The 21159-nt window shown below is 37.1% G+C and overlaps 1 protein-coding gene across 2 annotated transcripts in view; it reads right to left on the bottom strand.

Moving 5' to 3' along the window:
* Positions 1-493: 493 nt before the first annotated feature.
* Positions 494-21159, bottom strand: part of si:dkeyp-97b10.3 (uncharacterized) — a 33822-nt gene continuing 13156 nt past the window's right edge. For both annotated transcript variants that reach the window (XM_062060092.1, XM_062060091.1), the window contains exons 4-17: positions 20719-20778; positions 20533-20574; positions 20416-20445; positions 20027-20065; positions 19900-19952; positions 16447-16496; positions 16145-16368; positions 14568-14818; positions 14354-14479; positions 13227-13362; positions 8335-8382; positions 8107-8175; positions 6194-6484; positions 494-1451 (exon numbers count right to left, since the gene is read on the bottom strand). In XM_062060092.1, coding sequence (XP_061916076.1) covers positions 1417-1451; positions 6194-6484; positions 8107-8175; positions 8335-8382; positions 13227-13362; positions 14354-14479; positions 14568-14818; positions 16145-16368; positions 16447-16496; positions 19900-19952; positions 20027-20065; positions 20416-20445; positions 20533-20574; positions 20719-20778 — 1454 coding nt within the window. In that variant the 3' untranslated portion in view covers positions 494-1416. The remainder of the gene's footprint in view (positions 1452-6193; positions 6485-8106; positions 8176-8334; positions 8383-13226; positions 13363-14353; positions 14480-14567; positions 14819-16144; positions 16369-16446; positions 16497-19899; positions 19953-20026; positions 20066-20415; positions 20446-20532; positions 20575-20718; positions 20779-21159) is intronic.

A 21159-nucleotide genomic window follows, 5' to 3' on the forward strand; every position in this document is an offset into this window, starting at 1 on the left:
GCTAATGTGGTAAATGACTATTCTAGCTGCAAATGTCTGGTTTTTGGTGCAATATCTACATAGGTGTATAGAGGCCCATTTCCAGCAACTATCACTCCAGTGTTCTAATGGTACAATGTGTTTGCTCATTGGCTCAGAAGGCTAATTGATGATTAGAAAACCCTTGTGCAATCATGTTCACACATCTGAAAACAGTTTAGCTCGTTACAGAAGCTACAAAACTGACCTTTCTTTCTGGAGCATCACATTTGTGGGGTCAATTAAACGCTCAAAATGGCCAGAAAAAGAGAACTTTCATCTGAAACTCGACAGTCTATTCTTGTTGTTAGAAATGAAGGCTATTCCACAAAATTGTTTGGGTGACTCCAAACTTTTGAACGGTAGTGTGTATGTATATATATATATATATATATATATATATATATATATATATATATATATATATATATATATATATATATATATATATATATATATATATATATATAGCTACAATGATGCAAGATTGCTCCTACTGTGCTGTAGGTAGGTTAGAGTGAGTAACTGAAGCACGTGTCGCAAACATTTTGCATGCTTTTTTCACCGAATGTTCTGCAAACATTTCGTCGACACATCAAACCTTATCAGCCACCTGGACTGCCAGCATGTTTTGAAAACCATCCTGGAGAAGCTGCCAAAAAAGCCAAATGCAAAGAAAGTTGCATGTGCACAAATTACATTTGAAAAATAATAGCTGGTTAATAAGTTATTTGGTTATCTGTATCGTTTTTGAGGAGAAGGAAGCTATCTGTATCTATATTGGCCTGGAAAAAAAACATCTTGCATCCCTAGTTTTTAGTGTCAACATTTCAACTTTTTTCCTTTTCTTTCAACTTTTTTCCTTTACTTTACACGTTATTCGCTCTATTATTCCACTTTGTGTTTTTGTAATAGTATGTTTACAATATGCGGCGGGCCGTTAAAAAACATTTCTGCAGGCTGCACTTTGGACCCACCTTGAGCTAGAGCTTATCCCAGCCGACTTTCAGGTGACAGGCAGGGTATACCCTAGACTGGTCGCATGTCCACCACAGGACACAAGTAGACAAAGATTCACACCTACTGACGATTTAGTCAATTCGGAGAAGCAAACTCCACGCAGAGATGCTCCAACCAAGATCTGTCCACACTACTTGGCAGATGTGCCACATTAAATATTAAAAGTTGTTTTTGGTGTAATGCTCAATGTTTGATAGTGGTTAGTGTCTGTCCGTACACAACTCTGAATAATTCTTACAGTAGAAAAAAAACTACTGATTGGGGTGTCCAGAGATTGTCCAATTAAAGAGGAACTAAGAGAAAATTTCCATCGAGATGAAGGTGAGCACTTTCCTCACCTGGATGTCAGTTATTAAAGTAGACCTAAACAAAAAGTGTTTAAGATGGTCCCTTGTCTTCTTCGTTGATCATGTCTGAAAGTGGAAAACAAAATAAACTTTCATTCATTAGTGTTAATGGTCAAGTTAATGGTTTAAGTTGCATCAAATAAAATCACATTTAAACTATACTACATATTATTTTCTTCTCTTCCACGTCTTTGCACTTTATGGACAAAAAGTATTGGAACTACACGAGTAGTAGTTCCCAATTACTTACTGCCATGCCCCCCATTGGGGAAATAAATCGTCCTCCTCAAAAAAAAAAAAAAAATACTATTGATAACTCGATCACATTTTATACACAAGTATTCCGCATACTATCACCTGACAACATAACAGACGTTAAAAAAAAATCTGCTGTAGAGGAAGTGCAACTGGAAGAAAAGATAATGTCGGTCTACGTTCTTTAACTCAACCTCAGTTGGTCGACAATAGAAAACAAGGGGGTGCACGAGGGGTCTGTTTTGGGGCCCCTCTTACATTAATGATTTGGGTCCAAATGTGTCTGACGCTGAATGTATTTCAATGCAGATGACACAATTATTTATTTCTACGGTTTAAGTTAGTTGTTAATGTTGACCAGATTTGTCTTGAGGATCTAAAAGCATGGTTGGCGGTAAACTTCCCTAAAATCATTTTATTTGGCTCAAATGTAAACCAGAATGCTCACTCTTGGACCTCCTGATGCATCCATTTTAAACCCACTGTCACAAATCTTGGTTTTAAGTTTAACAATGATTTTAAATGGGAACAGCAGATAACTCTGTTGCTTGATCCAGTTTTTATCATTTCTGACTTTTAGTAATAATTAAATGAGTTTTATCTTTAACGGCTTTGAGCAGGTAATCCATGTTGTTATTTTATCAGGTTTGGACTACTGGAACTCACTTTATGTCGGAGTGAAGCAGGGCTCAATCGTTCGATTGCACTTACCGTAGTCCAAAATGCTGCTGCTCGCCTTTCAACTAGCACAAAAAAACCATGAGCACATTATCTCCTTTTTAGCATCCCTTCACTGGCTCTCAGTTCATTTTAGAATTAATTTGAAAATGTTATTGTTTGGTTTTAAAGGTGCCATATGTAATAACTTCATGTCAAGTCATCATTAAATGGCCCTGATATGTCAAAAGGCATTAATAAATCATGTTCTTTTTGAATACCTCTATAACTGATAACAGTAGTTCAGCCGGGATATGCTCATTTCAACATTTTATTTACAGCCCCGAAATCTTGTTATTGTTTTAATTTCAATGCACCGCCTTTCACTGTTTGACCAATTAGAAAGTCTGTGAGTGTGTCACATTCAGGTTGCCAGTTACGCACCACCACCTTCGTTGAGCTCCTGCCACTGGTAAAGTTACTAAACATTTCAGACCTTAGTAAATCTAAAAGGCTTCGTTACAATTCTCAACTTATTCATGACGAAGCCAGGAACAAAATAAGGATTTGTCTCTGGGATGCCTTTAAAAGATGGAGACGACTGAAGGCGAAGAAGATTTTTTTTCATCTGACGCCAAATTTGTTAATTTCCTCCTTGATAGATAAGTCAGGCATTTATGTTTTCTTATTATTTGTAATGAATGGAAATTGACATTTCGTATGTAAACTATATCGTCCAATACGGTCTTTGACATTGTCTAACAACGCTAGTGTGTTCATGCAACGAATGCTTAGGAGCAAAGCACCATCACACTAGTGTAATGCTTATCATGCCAGCCCGGTCAATTACACATCGACATATATGCTAACGGGGGAAATATATGCCCGTTAGCCTGTACAGTATGTCCATGTGTCATCCAACTGACAGGGCAAAATATATTTTCGACAAATACAACCTATGTGGATATGGGTAGTGTCAATGCCTATTTCTTTCTCAATATGCCGATACGCTGAGGAAATGCGTTCCAACATTAGCACGGCTAATTGCGGTTTCTGGTACTGTATGTGCAACAAACATATATGGGTTGGTATTTGCTTGGCACAATATAATGCACTACATGTAGTGATTTTCTACTTTGTGTATTGACATCGTAGTAGGCTATATGATTTATGCGTAACGTGGTTTGTGTGTAACGTGGGTTGGCTCATAGAATTGCACTCTGCACTGAAAGATGGTGATGTGCGGTCATGGAAGAGAATGCAGTGCGTCAGGTTGGATGCAACATGGAGTTGTGCTGAACGAAATGTGGCGGTAATTTCACTGTTGGCCTTGGCTTGCCATCAAATGCGATATGCATAATTTATTATATATTATTATATATAACTATTTCAATGGTGGTCCGTGCGGTCAAACTAGACATTTTAGCAGGGTAATGCCAACAATCTGTCCCGACTCCCGACGAAAATATTGCTGCGTAACTTTACAAATACATTTGGCTAATCGATATTAGTAAAATGTGTCATGTTTACATAGTAAACCATCTTGCAAGAAGCATAAACAAGAGAAACCTACAGCGTAGGACTCGTCGATTGCCATTTGAAGTTCTTTGGAGTAGGATTCGGATTCGGCTGTGTATCTGGCCACCTCAGTCATGGAGAGTGGGAGGGGACTACACAATTTTGACCTTGATTGCAGTACCATATCTTGTCACATTATTACACATGGCACCTTTAAATATTCTTTATTTCAGACCACTGAAAAATCTCCACCCCCACAGGATGTCTAAGGTCTGCTGATCAATTTCACCTTGTCATCCCAAAAACACGATTAAAATTCAGAGGGGATTGTGCGTTTTCTGCTGTGGCTCCAAAACTTTGGAACTATCTCCCTCTGGTTATTGGGACGTCTCCCTCTTTAATGACTTTCAAATCATGTCTGAAAACATATTTTTACTCATTGGCTTTTAAACCAGCATTAGAGTTGTGTGGTCTTGTTTTTTTTGTTCTTTTTCCGTATTTTCCGTATTTATTCTTTGTTTAGTTAAATGTTTCGTACACTTGACTGTCCTTAGTTTTTATCTTGCTTTTAAATGTGTGTTTGAACTACTGTGCAGCACTTTGTGATTTTTTTTATAGTTGTTTGAAATGTGCTATTTACTGTAAATAAAGTTGATTGGATGGGAACACTAAGCTAATGTTTTCAAACTGTAAAAAAAGATTCTCCAAACTATTCCAGCAGTGTCTTGATGCAACTTTTTCCACTGCTGTTGTGATCTCGATATTGGAACCTAGAGTGGTGGCCGATACCGATACTAATCCGATATGATATCAGCAGGAATCACTGTACATCTTTTTAAAAAATTGTAGTGTGGGATGTTAAAAAGAGTTTGACCAGCGAAACTCCAAGAATAATGGTAGGCATGAAAACCATATGACAGAGGGCGACACCTAACAGTCACAATAAATCATTAAATTAAGGGTATGACGCAAAAAGTTGATCATTTTGTCAGTGGATACGCTTCTGCCTTGGAGACTTTGTATGTGTAAGTAATATGAAAAGATAATTTTTTGATATTTGTTTAATTTGACAAATGAGGGGTTTTAGACTCCAATATTGTTCAATTAAGGAATTTTTTTCCATAGAGGATGTCTAGCTCGTGTGCTTAACTGTTGTGTAGCTGCAAGCTCTTAGGAGTCGAAAGCCTACCATGTTTACCTAATTTAAAAAACTTGACCAAAATACAAGGAAAGCTTGTTGGAGAACATTTGGACGTTAACTGTCTGTCCAGGTTTGCACAAGGAAACACGCTGAAGGACTGCTTTTATCAGAGCATTTAAATACAATCATCAGATACTTGTTGTTTTGCTGATATTGGACCAATATCCAATATCAATATCTGATCGAGACACCCCTACTAGGAAGGACTGTCATAGAGGTGATACAAGAATTATAATACCAACTACATTATGACTGTCACTTTTTAAACCACACATAGAAAAACTTTTGAAGAACTTGAAACTTAGGTTTTTTTTGTTCTGTAATAGGCTGTGTTTTTCTTTTAAAGTAAATAGGCGCCTTGTCTAGGCAACTTTTTTTAAATCTGTGCAGGATTTTCCATACATCCATTTTCTACCGCTTGTCCCGTTCGGGGTCGCGGTGGGTGCTGGAGCCCATCCCAGCCGCCTCGGGCGGAAGGCGGGGTACACCCCGGACATTTCGCCACCTCATGCAGGATTTTTGTGTTTTTTTATATGAATGCTTCATCTTCATGTCTTCCAATGTTGCGACATTTTTTTACCCATGTTTCTGTAAGGCTCATTATAAGTTGTCGACACATTACTGTGACTTGTACTCAAGACACAAGTGGGATGGCCATCTCATGTACAAGGCTCTGCTTGGACTACTGCCTCCCTACATTCATATTTGAATCACACATAGAACTGCTGACTTATACTCGATCAAAAATCAACTGTCAATCTGTGCCTTCCTCCACTAAGGTCCTTTTGCTTGGAAACTGTTGCAAATAGACTGAGAAGTTTGTTTCTTAAATGCTTTTAAGTCCAGACTACTGCCTAAATAATGTGCACGTTTTATGTAATTAATCTGTATTTCCTCATGTAACTTATATTGTTTCTTTTTGTAACTGTGTGAAACTTTGCTGCCTCTTGGTCAGGACTGAAAAAAATATTTTTGGTCTCAAAGGGTTATTTCCTGATTAAATAAAATGTAAAAAACACCAGGGTCTTTAAATAACATAAAAACAAATAGAAAACGCACTGATGTAATTGTTCATTTACACCTCAAGATGGCAGTAGCTGCATTGGAATACAGTTTTACCGGTATCTACACTCTGCATGCTCTTGTAAGTGTATTTCAGTTTCCTGCTAAACCTTACCATTCAGGATTTGATGGACATCAACAGGTAAGTCGTCCAGCTCCTCCAAGCACCTGAGCAGCTGCAAGGCGGTGGCCTTCCCCGGCCCCTTCTTGCTCTTCCACTCCACCAGCATTTTCAGCTTCTGCATGGTCACGTCCTTCTCGGCCGCCTGGATGTCATCCAGCTCCCGGCTGATTAAGCCCAGAAAGATGGCTGCCTGTTTCCACTCTTTCCCCAGACGTTTGGCCACCTGCAGCAACTGCTTCTCCGACAGGTCCTGGTTGATCGGAACGGCCACTTTCTCGTGGTCTTAAAGGAGACAGGAAATACCCACAGAGGTGTCACTGCATGACTAATTTAGAATGACTGAAATTTATTTTAGCTTCAGGAAGACAAAGACAAGTTGCAATATTGGGAGGGAAAAAAATGCTAAAAAAAGAAGAATATTCTAACTTTATTCTCTGAAAAAGAAAAATTATTCGCGACTTTGATTTCTTTAATTACCGGTACTTTTTTTTTGTGTGCTAATACCACGCCTTAATTCTTGAGAAAAAACAAAAACTAAGCATGTAAAATTTGATCTTTACTGATGTAAAATGAAGTATTCTGGTAACATCAACATTCACTCACAAATAAACATTTTACTCTAGTAAAAGTACAACTTTTAACTGTAATATTTTCCCTTCAAATATCTGGCCTTTACTTTTGCAAAATATACAATTGTGTTCTTATAAATCCATTACATTTCATTTTATTTTGACCTTGTTCTTGTGAATTTACTGAATTTTTTTCCAACTTTAATCTCTGAAAATTACATTTATTTCGTTGGATTTTAATCCCATAAATGTATGACCATTTCTTTGTAAGATTACAATTTACCAGCAAAAAAAAATCACCGATATCGTAATTTTATTTTTGCAAAAATATGATTTTTCTCACATTTACGTTTATTATCTCACAGTTGGGGCCTATTTATTTTGGCTTCAGGAAAAGTTGCAATATTGTGAAGAAAAAATGTAACACATAGAAGAAAAAACATAATTCAGTGGGAAAAAAGTCCTAATATTAAACGGCAGAAAAAAAAAATCATACTATTACATTGAAAAGGTAAAATTACAAGATAGAAATTAAATATTAAAGTTGTACTTTTGCAATAGTAGTAATATGATAATAAATTTGATTATGAAATTAACATACTGGTAGCAATTTCCAGCCATAAAAGTATCAAAAAAGTGTAATTTTGGAGAATATCGTAATTTTACATAAATACAATCCTATTTAATTTAATATAGGTTTCTGTGGTAATGTTGAAATTCACATTTATTATTACCGTATTTTTCGGACTATAAGTCGCAGTTTTTTTCAGTTTGGCCGGGGGTGCGACTTATACTCAGGAGCGACTTATGTGTGAAATTATTAACACATTACCGTAAAATATCAAATAACATTATTTAGCTCATTCACGTAAGAGACTAGACGTATAAGATTTCATCGGATTTAGCGATTAGGAGTGACAGATTGTTTGGTAAACGTATAGCATGTTCTATATGTTATAGTTATTTGAATGACTCTTACCATAATATGTTACGTTAACATACCAGGCACGTTCTCAGTTGGTTATTTATGCGTCATATAACGTACACTTATTCAGCCTGTTGTTCACTATTCTTTATTTATTTTAAATTCCCTTTAAAATGTCTATTCTTGGTGTTGGGTTTTATCAAATAAATTTCCCCAAAAAATGCGACTTATACTCCAGTGCGACTTATATATGTTTTTTTCCTTCTTTATTATGCATTTTCGGCTAGTGCGACTTATACTCCAGAGCGACTTATACTCCGAAAAATACGGTACTATTTTATTATCATGTTTAAGTTATAACAATAATATATTATCATCATTAAGTAAAAAAAAGATTTAAAAAAACCTACCTGACTCTGCCTTTAATTTGTATTTTTTATACTCTGCTTCATCTTCTGAGGGGTTGCTACTCCGTCTGCCTAAGGAAAACATTTACATTGTGATGTCAGACAACCTATGAACTTACGTCATTCCCTGTGCAAAGAAAAATGCCATCTATTTGTGCTTTGGGGCTAATCAAAAACAAGATGAGTTCATAGTTCATGTGCAAAGCGAGAGCATCTTGGAAGAGAACTTACTGTTTTTCCTTTTCCTTGATTTTTTCTCTGGCTTCCCCACACAGTCACCTGACAGAGTGGAGACGTCCACAAATGAAACACATGCACATCGTAGGACAACATTTAAAAACTTCACAATATCAAAAAAAAAAGTAATTGTGTGCTTTTTTTCCTTTTCCCTCTATTTCTTTTAAATTGTAATTTTACTGCTTTTTTCTATGGCCAGGGGACTACAGATGAAAACTAGCTTTCTGGCTAATTCTGTCTTTTTTAACCATGTCTTTTTATGAAATTGCATTGTCCCCTTTGAAATAAACTAATCAAATCTAATCTAGTATAGAAACATTTCAAGAATGGATCAAGGGAAATTACATGGACAATGGTAAAAAAAAATTATTTTCTTTATGTGGTGACTTTAATATTGACTTATTGAACCCTAACAAGCAAAAGTCTAGTGATGACTTCATTGATACAATGTACAGCATCAGTTTATATCCTAAAATCACAAAGCCAAGCAGAATCACAGCACACTGTGCCACGCTTACTGATAATATTTTTACCAATGATTTTGATAACACTACAAGTGGTCTACTTATAACAGACTTGAGTGATCGTCTGCCAGTTTTCACAATATATGATGGAAACTACAAGAAGAACATGGAAGCCAAAAGGACATTTCGAAGACTTTGCACAGAGAAGAGGATAATTGCTTTCAAAATTGAACTACAAAAGCAAAATATGGACAATGTGTACAATGAATAAGAGGTTGATGAAGCATATGAACATTTCTTAAACAAGTTCATAATACTTTATGACAAACATTGTCCATGGAAACAACTCAGGAGAAAGCAGAGAAAGAATAATCAACCATGGATGACAAAAGGATTAAAAATGCTTGTAATAAGAAGAATACATTATATAGAAAATGTATAGCACAAAGAACTACAGAGGCAGAAAATAAGTACCGGTACAAAAAGTATAAAAACAAGCTAACAAACATACAACGATCATGTAGAAATGAATATTACAGTGAATTATTGGACAGGAACAAAAACAATATGAGAGCAACATGGGGCATCCTCAATAGCATTATTAAAAATGGCACTAAGAGGGATTACCCCCAATACTTCTTAGACGGAAACAAAAATAATGACAACATAAAGGAAGTAGTTAAAAGCTTCAATAATTACTTTGTAAATATTGGACCAAATTGGAAGAAAGGATTCCAGACCCAGTTTCGAATTGAGGACTATAATGATACCATAGAGCGAAATCCCAACTCCATGCTCCTCAGTAACGTGACAGGAGGAAATAGTTATAATCGTGAAAAAAATGCAAATCTAAAACTTTAACTGATTGTAATGGAATTGATATGGAAAAAATAAAAAAGGTTATTGAAGAGATCTCAGGACCATTTATGTATATTAGTAACCTATCATTTCAAACAGGTAAATTCCCGAACAAAATGAAAATAGCTAAAGTTGCACCAATTTATAAGACTGGAGACAAACACCAATTTACAAATTATAGACCTGTTTCTCTACTTCCACAATTTTCTAAAATCATTGAAAAACTGTTCAATAACAGATTAGAGAGTTTCACAGATAAAAATAGAATACTCGATGAAAACCAATATGGATACAGAGCTAATGTTTCAACTTCGATGGCTTTAATTGAAATTACAGAAGAAATTACCAATGCAATAGATAGTAAAAAATTTGCGGCAGCAGTGTTGATGGATCTAACTAAAGCATTTGACACAATTAATCACAATATTTTAATCAAAAAACTAGAACGATATGGCATCAGAGGGTTGGTCTGGATAAGAAGTTATTTAACGATCAGGAAACAATACGTGAAGCTAGGCGAACACACAACTACAACTCTAAATATATCCTGTGGTGTACCTCAAAGATCAATACCAAAATTATTCAATCTCTGTATAAATGACATTTGTAAAGTTACAAAAGATTTAAAGTTAGTATTATTTGCGGATGATACAACAGCGTTTTGTTCAGGAGAGAATGCTAATACAAATAATAACAGAAGAAATGAACAAATTAAAAAGATGGTTTGACAAAAACAGACTAACGTTGAATCTTAGTAAAACTAAAATAATGCTATTTGGTAACAGTAGAAGAGAAAGTCAAACACAAATACAAATAGACGGAATAGAAATTGAAAGAGTAAATGAAACCAAATTTCTAGATATAATGATTGGTGATAAATTGAACTGGAAATTTCATGTAAAAAATATACAACATAAAGTAGCAAGAAACACGTCAATAATGAATGAAGCAAAACATGTTCTATCTGTGTTGGCCCTGCGATAAGATGGCGACTTGTCCAGGGTGTACCCTGTCTTCCGCCCAATTGTAGCTGAGATAGGCTCCAGCACCCCGAGACCCCGAAAGGGATAAGCGGTAGAAAATGGATGGATGGATGTTCGAGACCAAAAATCACTTCATATACTCTACTGCTCGCTAGTGTTACCATATATGAGTTATTGTGTAGAAATATGGGGAAATAATTACAAAAGTGCACTTCATTCACTAACGGTGTTACAAAAAAGATCAGTTAGAATAATACATAATGTTGGATATAGAGAACATACAAACCCTTTATTTATTGAATCAAAAATACTGAAATTCCACCACATAGTGAATTTGCAAACAGCTAAAATTATACACAAAGCAAACTATAACCTGCTACCCAAGAATATACAACAATTCTTCTCAAAAAAAAGAGGAGAAATATAATCCTACAGAAAAATGTAATTTAAAACATTTGTACGCACGTACAACACTTAAGATCTTCAGTATATCTGTATGTGGAATTAAATTATGGAATGGATTAAGCAAAGCAATAAAACAATGTACTAATATATGATCCACTTCAAGAAACTCTTCAAACTTAAAGTGTTTACAAAGTACAAAGAAGAAGAACCATGATAAACATTCTGAATTTATCTCATCCATCCATTCATTTTCAAAATAATCTTACTCATCTCACCATATGAAATATAACTTATTTCACAGAGTATTATTTATTTATTTGTATTGTGATTACTTATGGAGTATATTGTGAATAACTTGAGAACAGGAAGTGAACAAACGTTTTAGCAACTGTTATGTAAAAGAAAAGGGGTAGGATTAAATAAGCTCTGCTTCTTCCTACTCCTTTTCGAACATGTTGAAAAGAGAAACTGGAAATTGTGATGTATCATGTTGTATGCTTGTATGTTCGAAATAAAATAAACTCAAACTCAATCTAATACATTATACAAATGAAATAAAATGTACCGTATTTTCCGCACCATAAGCCGCACCTAAAAACCCCAAATTTTCTCAAAAGCTGACAGTGCGGCTTATAACCCGGTGCGCCTTATATATGGATTAATATTAATATTTATTTTCATAAAGTTAGGTCTCGCAACTACGGTAAACAGCCGCCATCTTTTTTCCCCGTAAAAGAAGAAGCGCTTCTTCTTCTACGGTAAGCAACCGCCCCCATAGAAGAGGAAGCGCTTCTTCTTCTACTGTAAGCAACCGCCAAGGTGAGCACCCGCCCCGGTAGAAGAAGAAGCGCGCGGATATTACGTTTAATTTCATTTGTGTGTTTCTGTAAAGACCACAAAATGGCTCCTACTAAGAGACACGCGTACAAGGTTCCACTGACTTTTGATATTCCTGTGAACCGCACTGTGGATACAACGGGAGCATGTACGGTGAATATTCGCACCACAGGGAATGAGAAGTCGTCCTTCACTGTGGTTCTAGCTAGCCATGCTAACGGCCAGAAACTTCCACCCATGGTGATATTCAAAAGGAAGACCTTGCCAAAAGAGAACTTTCCAGCCGGCGTCATCATAAAAGCTAACTCGAAGGGATGGATGGATGGATGAAGAAAAGATGAGCGAGTGGTTGATAAGACGTTTACGCGAAGAGACCGGGTGACTTTTTTCACGCAGCTCCGTCCCTGTTGATCTACGACTCCATGCGTGTCCACATCACAGATGTAGTGTCAAAAAACAAGTGGAGCACACCGAAGAAGAAGAATTTGAGGGATTTGTGGATGAGTAATAACTTAAGAAAGTGAGCTTTAAATGTTTATTTTGTGTGTTGTGTGACATTAACGTTCGAGCAACGTTGAGTTATTGATGTTGCTATTGCTGGGCACTATTTTGAGTGTTACTATTTTTGTGATTGCACATTAGCACATTACATTTTGGGAGTGAACAGAGTTGTTAGAACGCTGGTTTGTAATATATTATTAAAGTTTGACTGACCTATCTGACTGTTTTTTTGACATTCCCTTTAGCGCAGCGTATGTGAAGTGAAGTGAAGTGAATTATATTTATATAGCGCTTTTTCTCTAGTGACTCAAAGCGCTTTACATAGTGAAACCCAATATCTAAGTTACATTCAAACCAGTGTGGGTGGCACTGGGAGCAGGTGGGTAAAGTGTCTTGCCCAAGGACACAACGGCAGGGACTAGGATGGCGGAAGCGGGGATCGAACCTGGAACCCTCAAGTTGCTGGCACGGCCACTCTACCAACCGAGCTATACCGCCCCTGTTATTAGCCGCTGTATGTGCGGCTAATAACACGGCGCGGCTTATAGGTAAACAAAGTTTTGAAATATGCCATTCATTGAAGGTGCGGCTTATAACAGGGGGCGGCTTATGGTGCGGAAAATACGGTACACAGAATTACTCGGGTTAGTTTTCTTTGTCATGTCACATTTGCACGGCCACTTCTTGCGAGGCAGATTTTACTGGGCCGCATAATAAACGCCCTGTAAACCAGCCGATAAAACATAATACCAGACACACTATATGGAAGTACATAATTATGAACCTATTGTCTTCAACTGTTTCAACTTTTACATTCGCAACATTCGTTCATTCTTACCTTCTCGGATAGTGGTTGACCACACCGTCTCGTCTGTGTTATTTTTGATAAGACACAACTGGAAAGGCGGGGGATGTTCAAAGAAAACCTCGAAAAAGCCCTTCATCTTGGTCATTGTCAGGGTGAACTCCAAAACCTGCAGACAGACAGGAAGTCCCATCACTTCATAACGTCACTATATTACAGAAGCAAATGAACCCCAGGGTTCTTATTTAACGTAGGTCATAAAAGATTGGCGTTAATGGCTGTGGGCTACCTACTGACTTCCTGCTTAGTTTGTCCTATGACCACAAGATGGCAGTATTTGCATTTGAAGTATCACTATGCCAATGAATGTAGGTGCAGTTAGGGATGGGTACCTTTCACATTTCAATCGACAGTACCAATTTTCTGTACTTTCGTGTTGTTCCAATGTGTTAATGTTAATTGTTTGAGAAAATAATCTCCCTTTTTTATTTAACACTGAGCTATACTGTTCAGTTGCTATCTTGTTTTCTTATACATCTGTGTCTCATTTGCATGTACTTTACTGTATTATATATATACTAGACTTTGCGTAAGGTCACGATTCCGAGACCTTAGAAGAAAGTAGTGTAAAGACTGCAGTGTGTTGCCTTAGCCAGGAAGTAGTCTTTGCCATTAGGTTCAACCTAGTATTTTGTCGAGCCTTACAAAGTGTTTAAACTGCAAGTATTACATTTAGTACGCACCAGCTGTTTGAAATTTGTAACGTTAAAATCGTCATGTAAAATCCATGGCAAATCTAAAGTAAATTAGCATCAACTTAATGCATTTTGAAAAGTGTAGCCTTATTGTACATTTGAGCGCCTTCTTGCTTTGTTGGTATGGAAAATTGCAAGATTACTTAGAGGTAGTCAGGCTGAGTCCACACTGAGTGCTTGACTGCTTTTTTCCCCGCCAAGTACTTGAGCCGGTGGCGAGTCTGCTACCGGACGTGATGTCAGGTGCAACAAAAGGTATCGAAATATGGCCCAGTTTGATTTTACGTGAACTAATACCCGGTACACAGACAAACTTTGGTCGGTACCAATAAAAGTACAAAATTCAGTACCCATCCCTAGCTGTAGTGTGGAAGAGAGTACTGTTTAGGGTGTAACAAAACCAACCTGAGGTTCAATGGCACCTTCGGGCTCACTGAGGAGACGATACGTTCCTTCTGTCAGCTTACAAGTGGGAGGTTTTTCTATCTGAATGTAACGTTTTTTGTATTTTCCCACTTGCTTGTGTATGTCCTGCGTAAAAAAACATACGATGAGTGACCGCTCACACCTTGACATCAATCAGCATTGAAATGAACATTTTAACACAGTATTCAGCAACCTTGATTTCAGAGCTGTTGGTGGCCAAGTAGATGTGGAAGCTATATTTGTTGTCGTCATTAGCAAGCTGTTTGTAGATCAGAACCACCCCGTGGTGTTCCACGGGCTTGTTTGTCTTGACCATAGGCCCGACGGGTGACAGAGACGTCACGTGCCACTTAATATGGCTGCCTGTGTGATCTGCCGCAGGTTCAACGAACGGACGCTTGTTCTTGACGTGCAGCATGCCGAAGGTCATCTCATTTTCTGCATCTTTTTTTGCAAAAAGTTACAAGTTAAATTTCCTTCACACAAAACACCAAATAATAGCAAATGTTTACTTTCAAATGTACAAGCTGTCGCAAACGCAGTAACTTTAGAACTTAATTTTGGGACGTATATTATAGCTGGAAAACTAGTTCCTGCACACAGCTGAAGAATACAGCATGCGTGCTGCAAAAATGTAGTCTGTGTCTCGTGCGGCAGAGCAATACAGTGTGTGCTCCTGCACAGCTATACTGAGAAAGGATAACCTTAGTTCACTTTCTCCACCTCATTATGTCTCCCAAGTGTAAGGCAGGCTTCTCTGACGGCAGCCAAATAAAAAAAAAATGCTTTTGAATTGAATTACCACAATTACGCCACAGTCAAACACTAATAGTGGTTGCCAACTATAAAATAGATTTTATATATATATATATATATATATATAAATATTATTATGATTTTGGGTCGATATGTCGTAAAATCTGTGATAACAAAATTCATCACAATATATTATTTGGTGTGCAAATGATAATTGAACCATTTCAAAATGGTTACAAAAGCTATACATTTAGCTGCTGACGTAATTTCTGCTTGTATTATTTTCTCAAAACTATGATTAATCGACTTGCTAATTTACTGTTAATAGCTGGTTACTTTCTGTTGTCACATGTTTCAGCTATCATTGAATTAATTCATTTTTGATCAATTATAATCAGACAAAAACACAGGATAGCGGTGTAACAATATTAATTATTTAAATTATTTCCTAAAATTGGCTCTGAGATGAATTATTTGGATTTTGCCCTAATTTCCTGGGTTTTCAATCAATAACAAAATATTTTTGATAATAAAATACTAAACTTAACTATTGTTACTGTTGAAATTTGTATCAATCCGCCCACCTCTTTTTACATTTAAGAGCTCTAGCTTAGCGATTAGCATATCCTCCTACAAGTGTGTAGTATAGCATGTTTAGCTATTCATTGTGCTCCAGTGATAATGACACTTGTAATAAACATTGTTTATTTGGAGTCGAGGATTGCTGACTTAGAAGAGGCTTAGCTCTGTGGAGTGACATTAGCCGTTAGTTCGCTAGCAAGAATGCTGCATTGCGTTGAGGTTGCTGTCAATTTTGCGGGATACAGCAAAAATGTGTCATCAACATGCATTTGTATATCATTTATGTCGTCTATAGTGCGCAACCCTATATTATAATATATGTTGAAACAACAGTAAGGCTCTCTTTAGACAAAAACGGTACCAAAAATTTACTTTTAGAGGGAAAGGTATTCAGTATAGAAGTCCATTGACTGAAGAAAGACGTTTGCTCACCGGCCAGGCAGATGGAGTGAGGAAACTGGATGGACTTCAGGACGGACGCGTCCTTGTCCGTCTCCACGTCAAAGATAGGTCCAGCCAGTTTCCAGGACTCCTTAAGGTACGAGCCATACTTGGACCAGGACACGATGGAGTATCGTACGAGAACTCGCTCAGATGCTTCAAACACAAGCCTGGTGACCGAACACTCGTATGTCCCTTCTCCTTCCAGCTGCACTCTGCAACACACACGCACACACACACAGTATGATTGTGCACGTGTAAGTAAGGCATGATTTTGGAGAAGCCCAACTTACTGATAACTTCCCTTGATTATCTTGGGTGAAACCAATTCACTGCCATGAGTCTACACACAAGTAAATACATAGATTACATTCAACACAAAAGCAACAGAACAATTCGGTTGTGTCAATACTTTTCTCACATTAAACATGTTCATTAGGATTATACTGTAGATCTAATTACAGGGTTTCCCGCAGTGCTTTGTTTTTAAGGCGGCCGCCTTAACAACAAAGAGCAACCGCCTAAACTAAAGTCTTAACAAGCTGCTCCGCCTAGTTCTGCCTCTGCCTCTGTCAGTACCTCTCTGCAGCACCCAGCATTGTCCCACCCACAGAACCATCGGATTGGTTACACGCAGGGCGGTAAAAGCCAAACAGCAGTGCGTATTCAGAGCACATGTAACAGCCAATCAGCAGTGTGTATTCAGAGCGCATGTAACAGCCAATCAGCAGTGCGATTCAGAGCGCATGGAGTCAGTCATAGACATCTTATAAGTAGACGCAGCATCGAGCGCTACTGCCTGCTGGCGCTGACGAGACGCGGGGCCGCCATCTTGGAGTGGTGATCCGCTCCACTCAGTGCAATTCATTTGGCAGGAGCAATGAACTGTCAGCGCATTTAATTCATATTACCTCACTGAATACCACTGATTTTCACACTTTTTTTTGTCATACGTGTAGCTATGATAAAGGACACATGTTTTGGCGTGTTTTATTATTCATAGTTTGCTTAACAGTAATACAATATTCTTATATGCTATAAGTGATCAGACGTCCGAGATCAAAACTGGGAATATAATCCCAGAGAAGGGGAAATAAACGGTCAGCTAATTTTAAATTCAAGAAACAATATGATTAGGTTATATATACATGCTTATATCCTACATAAACAATGTATGAATACATTAGATATCTATATAACTTAGGGACCTATAGACTGTATCTCTGTTGCTGCAGCAGCAGAGAGTTTATTCTGTCTTGACACTTTGTATTGATATTTTGTATTACATTATTCCCTTAAATAATAATGTTTACAGTGATTGTTTTAATTTTACTAAATTGGGTTGGAAAGCTAGACTAAATTTAGACTTGTATAATACTGTATAGTCACTGTCCATCTGATTGTCTAGTTAGTTAACATATATTACCCCTCCCCCCCTACACAATCTGGACTGTGGTCCTAACTTTTACCCCTGTTGGCTTTTACAATCTTTATCTTCATCATTTATTTCAACTTTATGTTATTCAAGTATGACATTTTTAAATTTAATTAATTTCATTGAAAGGAACAAGCGGTAGAAAATGGATGGATGGATGGATGGACAAGCAAATCTATTATGGTCATACTCTTGTTTGCTAGCGGTTACGATTTCAGTACTATTGAAGATCTTTGCTCCTTCTCAACTCTGTGGTAATATTCTTTTCACAAAATACAACCAATAGTATGTTAATGTTAAATCTTAATTGTGAAAAGTAATCCCTCGATTCCTATTTTCAACAGTCCGCTCATTTGAGCAGGAAAACGCTGAACACCAGCCCGGCATCTTTGTTTTCCACCTTTCAACTGTCAGTTTAGGCTGCTCGCCGGCTCCTCATCACCACTTCAAGATGGGGGCCAAATTTCTCGCATCACAGCAGCCAATGCTGCGTCTACTTATAAGATGTCTATGGAGTCAGTGCTCAGGCAGGCAGAGAGGAGAGACGGTGGGGTGAGCAGATAGGTGTTTAGCAGGTGAGCATAATGCAGCGGACTCTCCCCAAATTAGAATAAACACTTCCAAGTCAACTACTAGTAACATCACTATGAGCCCGTTGACGTCCTAGAAACATAAGCTGCAGCTCAGCTTGCTCGCAGTCCTTGAGGTGAAGGCTAATTAGCTTTTAGCGTAACGTTAACTCACTGTGCGGTGTGTGCGTGCGTGTTACGGACAGCAAAACCCTGTCTGTCTGAGAGAAAGACAAGCATTATTGACCTACAGTTAACAACTAAGTTATTTCACTTGACCTTTTTCTGTGTTGAAGCAGCAAAAAAGGACATTATGTTAAATTAAGAGTTTCCTGAAGCTGTCTCTGATAGTTGATATAATAATGTAACTGCATCATAAAGCCTACATGAACTCCATGGTGTTCAGGGATAAATAGTCTCTCCTATTGCACAATTTTTTTAGCTATAGTTACATTAATCATTAGTAATGTAGCAGCCTAGTTATGAATGGCAGGGTCCCTGCTATCACAGGTTGATAAAAATATAACATTTACATAATAAAAATCAACTACAGGCTTCCCAAATGCTGTAATAAATTAAGCATGAGTTGAACATATGTCAGCATGTGGCCCCACATTTATCTCTTTTTTTCAAACGCTTACTTACAGTAAGTCATTCATTTGACTTTGTAAGTCATTATTTTGACTTAGTAAATTACTAAATCGTAATAATGACGTACTTAGTATCTTAGGTAACTAGGACTGTTTATTTTCACTTTAGGGAAAAAATATTACGATATATATCATATATCGCCATTCAGCAAATGGAGCGGAAAACACAACCACAAATTATAGGCTTCTTCACGCGACGAAGCTGGCCTACTTCACCGCAGTCTGTAGTCTATTGCTCCCCAGGCTGTGGTGGCAGCGGCGAGGTGGAGACGTGATGGCGACAGGCCGAGTTACACCGATCCTTACACCCACCCACCCCCTTCCTTCTGGAGAGTCACCACCTTAACTAACACGTTTTCTGGGGGAAACACTGGATTAGTATTACTTATTGTATCCCCTGACTCTGCAAATGTACAGTAATTTTGTCCAAATTTAACACAATTTGACTATTGTTGAACATTTTTTGGTCAAGCTTTTGATTTTAACATGGCCATATTCCTTTACACCGGTGCTTCTCAAATAGTAGTATTAGTGCTAGTATGTGTGCATGTGAACCTGGGGAACATGCTTTATCAGTATCATGCTTCAAACCCTAAAGCTGTGCACTGCAAAATGTGTCTATTTAAGCAGTTAATACTGACTTCCTCAATTTGATTTAAAAAAAATAACACAAACTGTTTTGTAGGTTAAAGTGTTTTATATATTGTGCCCTGAAGTTAATGTTGCTGATCATTTAAAATGTATTATTATTTATTGCGTGTACTTAGTTGTATTTCTAGTTTTAATTTCTTTGAATTTCAGGTCAATTGATGCAGTTTAAACTTTTCCTGTTATGGACTACAACCACAATGTAATAAAACTATTCTTTGTTGTAAGTTGATTCATTTTCTTTCTTTGTTTAATAAGGATACAGCGATGTGCAGAGGTGTACTTATAAAAATGTTATAGACAAACTATACTTTTGTACATTTAGAGTGGGATACAAAATGTTTTCTCCTTCCTAAGAGGGGCATAACAGAAAATAATTGAGAAGCATCGCTTTACACACACTACAGTACTACAACTGGCCCCATAAAACATGTGTGAGCTCACCTGTTGTATGTCTTTGCATTTTTCACAGCATACGTGGGTGTTCTTCTCTGTTGCTGAAATGACATGGCGTGAAATGACAACAGGATGAGGTAAACATCACATTTATGTGTTTAATCATTTACATTACCTTTCCCATTTAAATGATCTGGAGAAGCGACGCCAGCCTCTGCAAGTCGAAAAATGGTTGGCAGATATTAAAAGTTGGTGTGTATTGTTACAGTGCATCAGGAAAAGTATTCACAGTGCTTCACTTTTTCCACATGTTACAGCCTCATTCCAAAATGGAATACATTAATGTTTGTCTTCAAAATTCTAAAAACAATACCCCATAATGACAATGTGAAAAGAGAATTGAAGCAGCTCGCTAAGGAAACATTATACTGATATATACATGAAAATACGTTACTGACGACACAGTAAAAAAGCAGGTATACTTTTGACAACCCTTGTTTAAAAACATATTTTACTTTACACCATTTTCTTGTGTTTTTTCTGTATGTTTGCCAGGTGCCTCACCGTTTTGAGACTCTACAGCTTCTTTGTTTCCTGCAAAGAAAGATTTATCTTCTTTATTCAACATAATTGAGTTACAAGCATTATCTGCTGATAAGACGCCATACTTTTTGTGCTTACCTTCTCCTTCTTTTGCTTCATCTTTTGTATTAGTATTGCCACCTGGTGATTATTCAAAACACAGTGACTACACTGCAGTATTATAACTTTAATAATAATACAACAATACTATAGCAAAGCATTATGTAGTTAGTATCAGCAATAATCAACTGCACGACGTTACGATAAACTATTGATGCCGCTCACCTTTATCGTCCTCTCCATCCGCCTGTTCGTCAGAACTGTCCTCGCTGGTTGTCTCGGTTTCTAAAAGGAAAGCAAAGATTATTTACTCTATTTAGGATATGCTAACAACATTGGCGTACATCTCATGTTGACACTCGCGCAATTCAACATGTCCGAAAGGGAGTAGTAAGAAGCAGAGCCTTTTTTAAAATCCCGCCCCTTCCTCGAGGTCTGAACAATTAGGTAGGTTTTTCCATTCCTATGTTTAACACGTACAGTAAATAAGTAGTAGTATTTGGTAACAGAAATAACCATGCAAAAACCTAAGAAGAACTAAATCAAAGTAATGATTTAGTTATAATACAAAAATAATGTGGAAAAAAAAAAGATTGTATAAATATGATAAAATATCTAAATAAAAAAACTAACACGTGCGGTAATAAATAAGTGCTGAATGTTAGA

The sequence above is a fragment of the Entelurus aequoreus genome, linkage group LG10, assembly GCF_033978785.1.
Source record: "Entelurus aequoreus isolate RoL-2023_Sb linkage group LG10, RoL_Eaeq_v1.1, whole genome shotgun sequence".
Classification (NCBI taxonomy): domain Eukaryota; kingdom Metazoa; phylum Chordata; class Actinopteri; order Syngnathiformes; family Syngnathidae; genus Entelurus; species Entelurus aequoreus.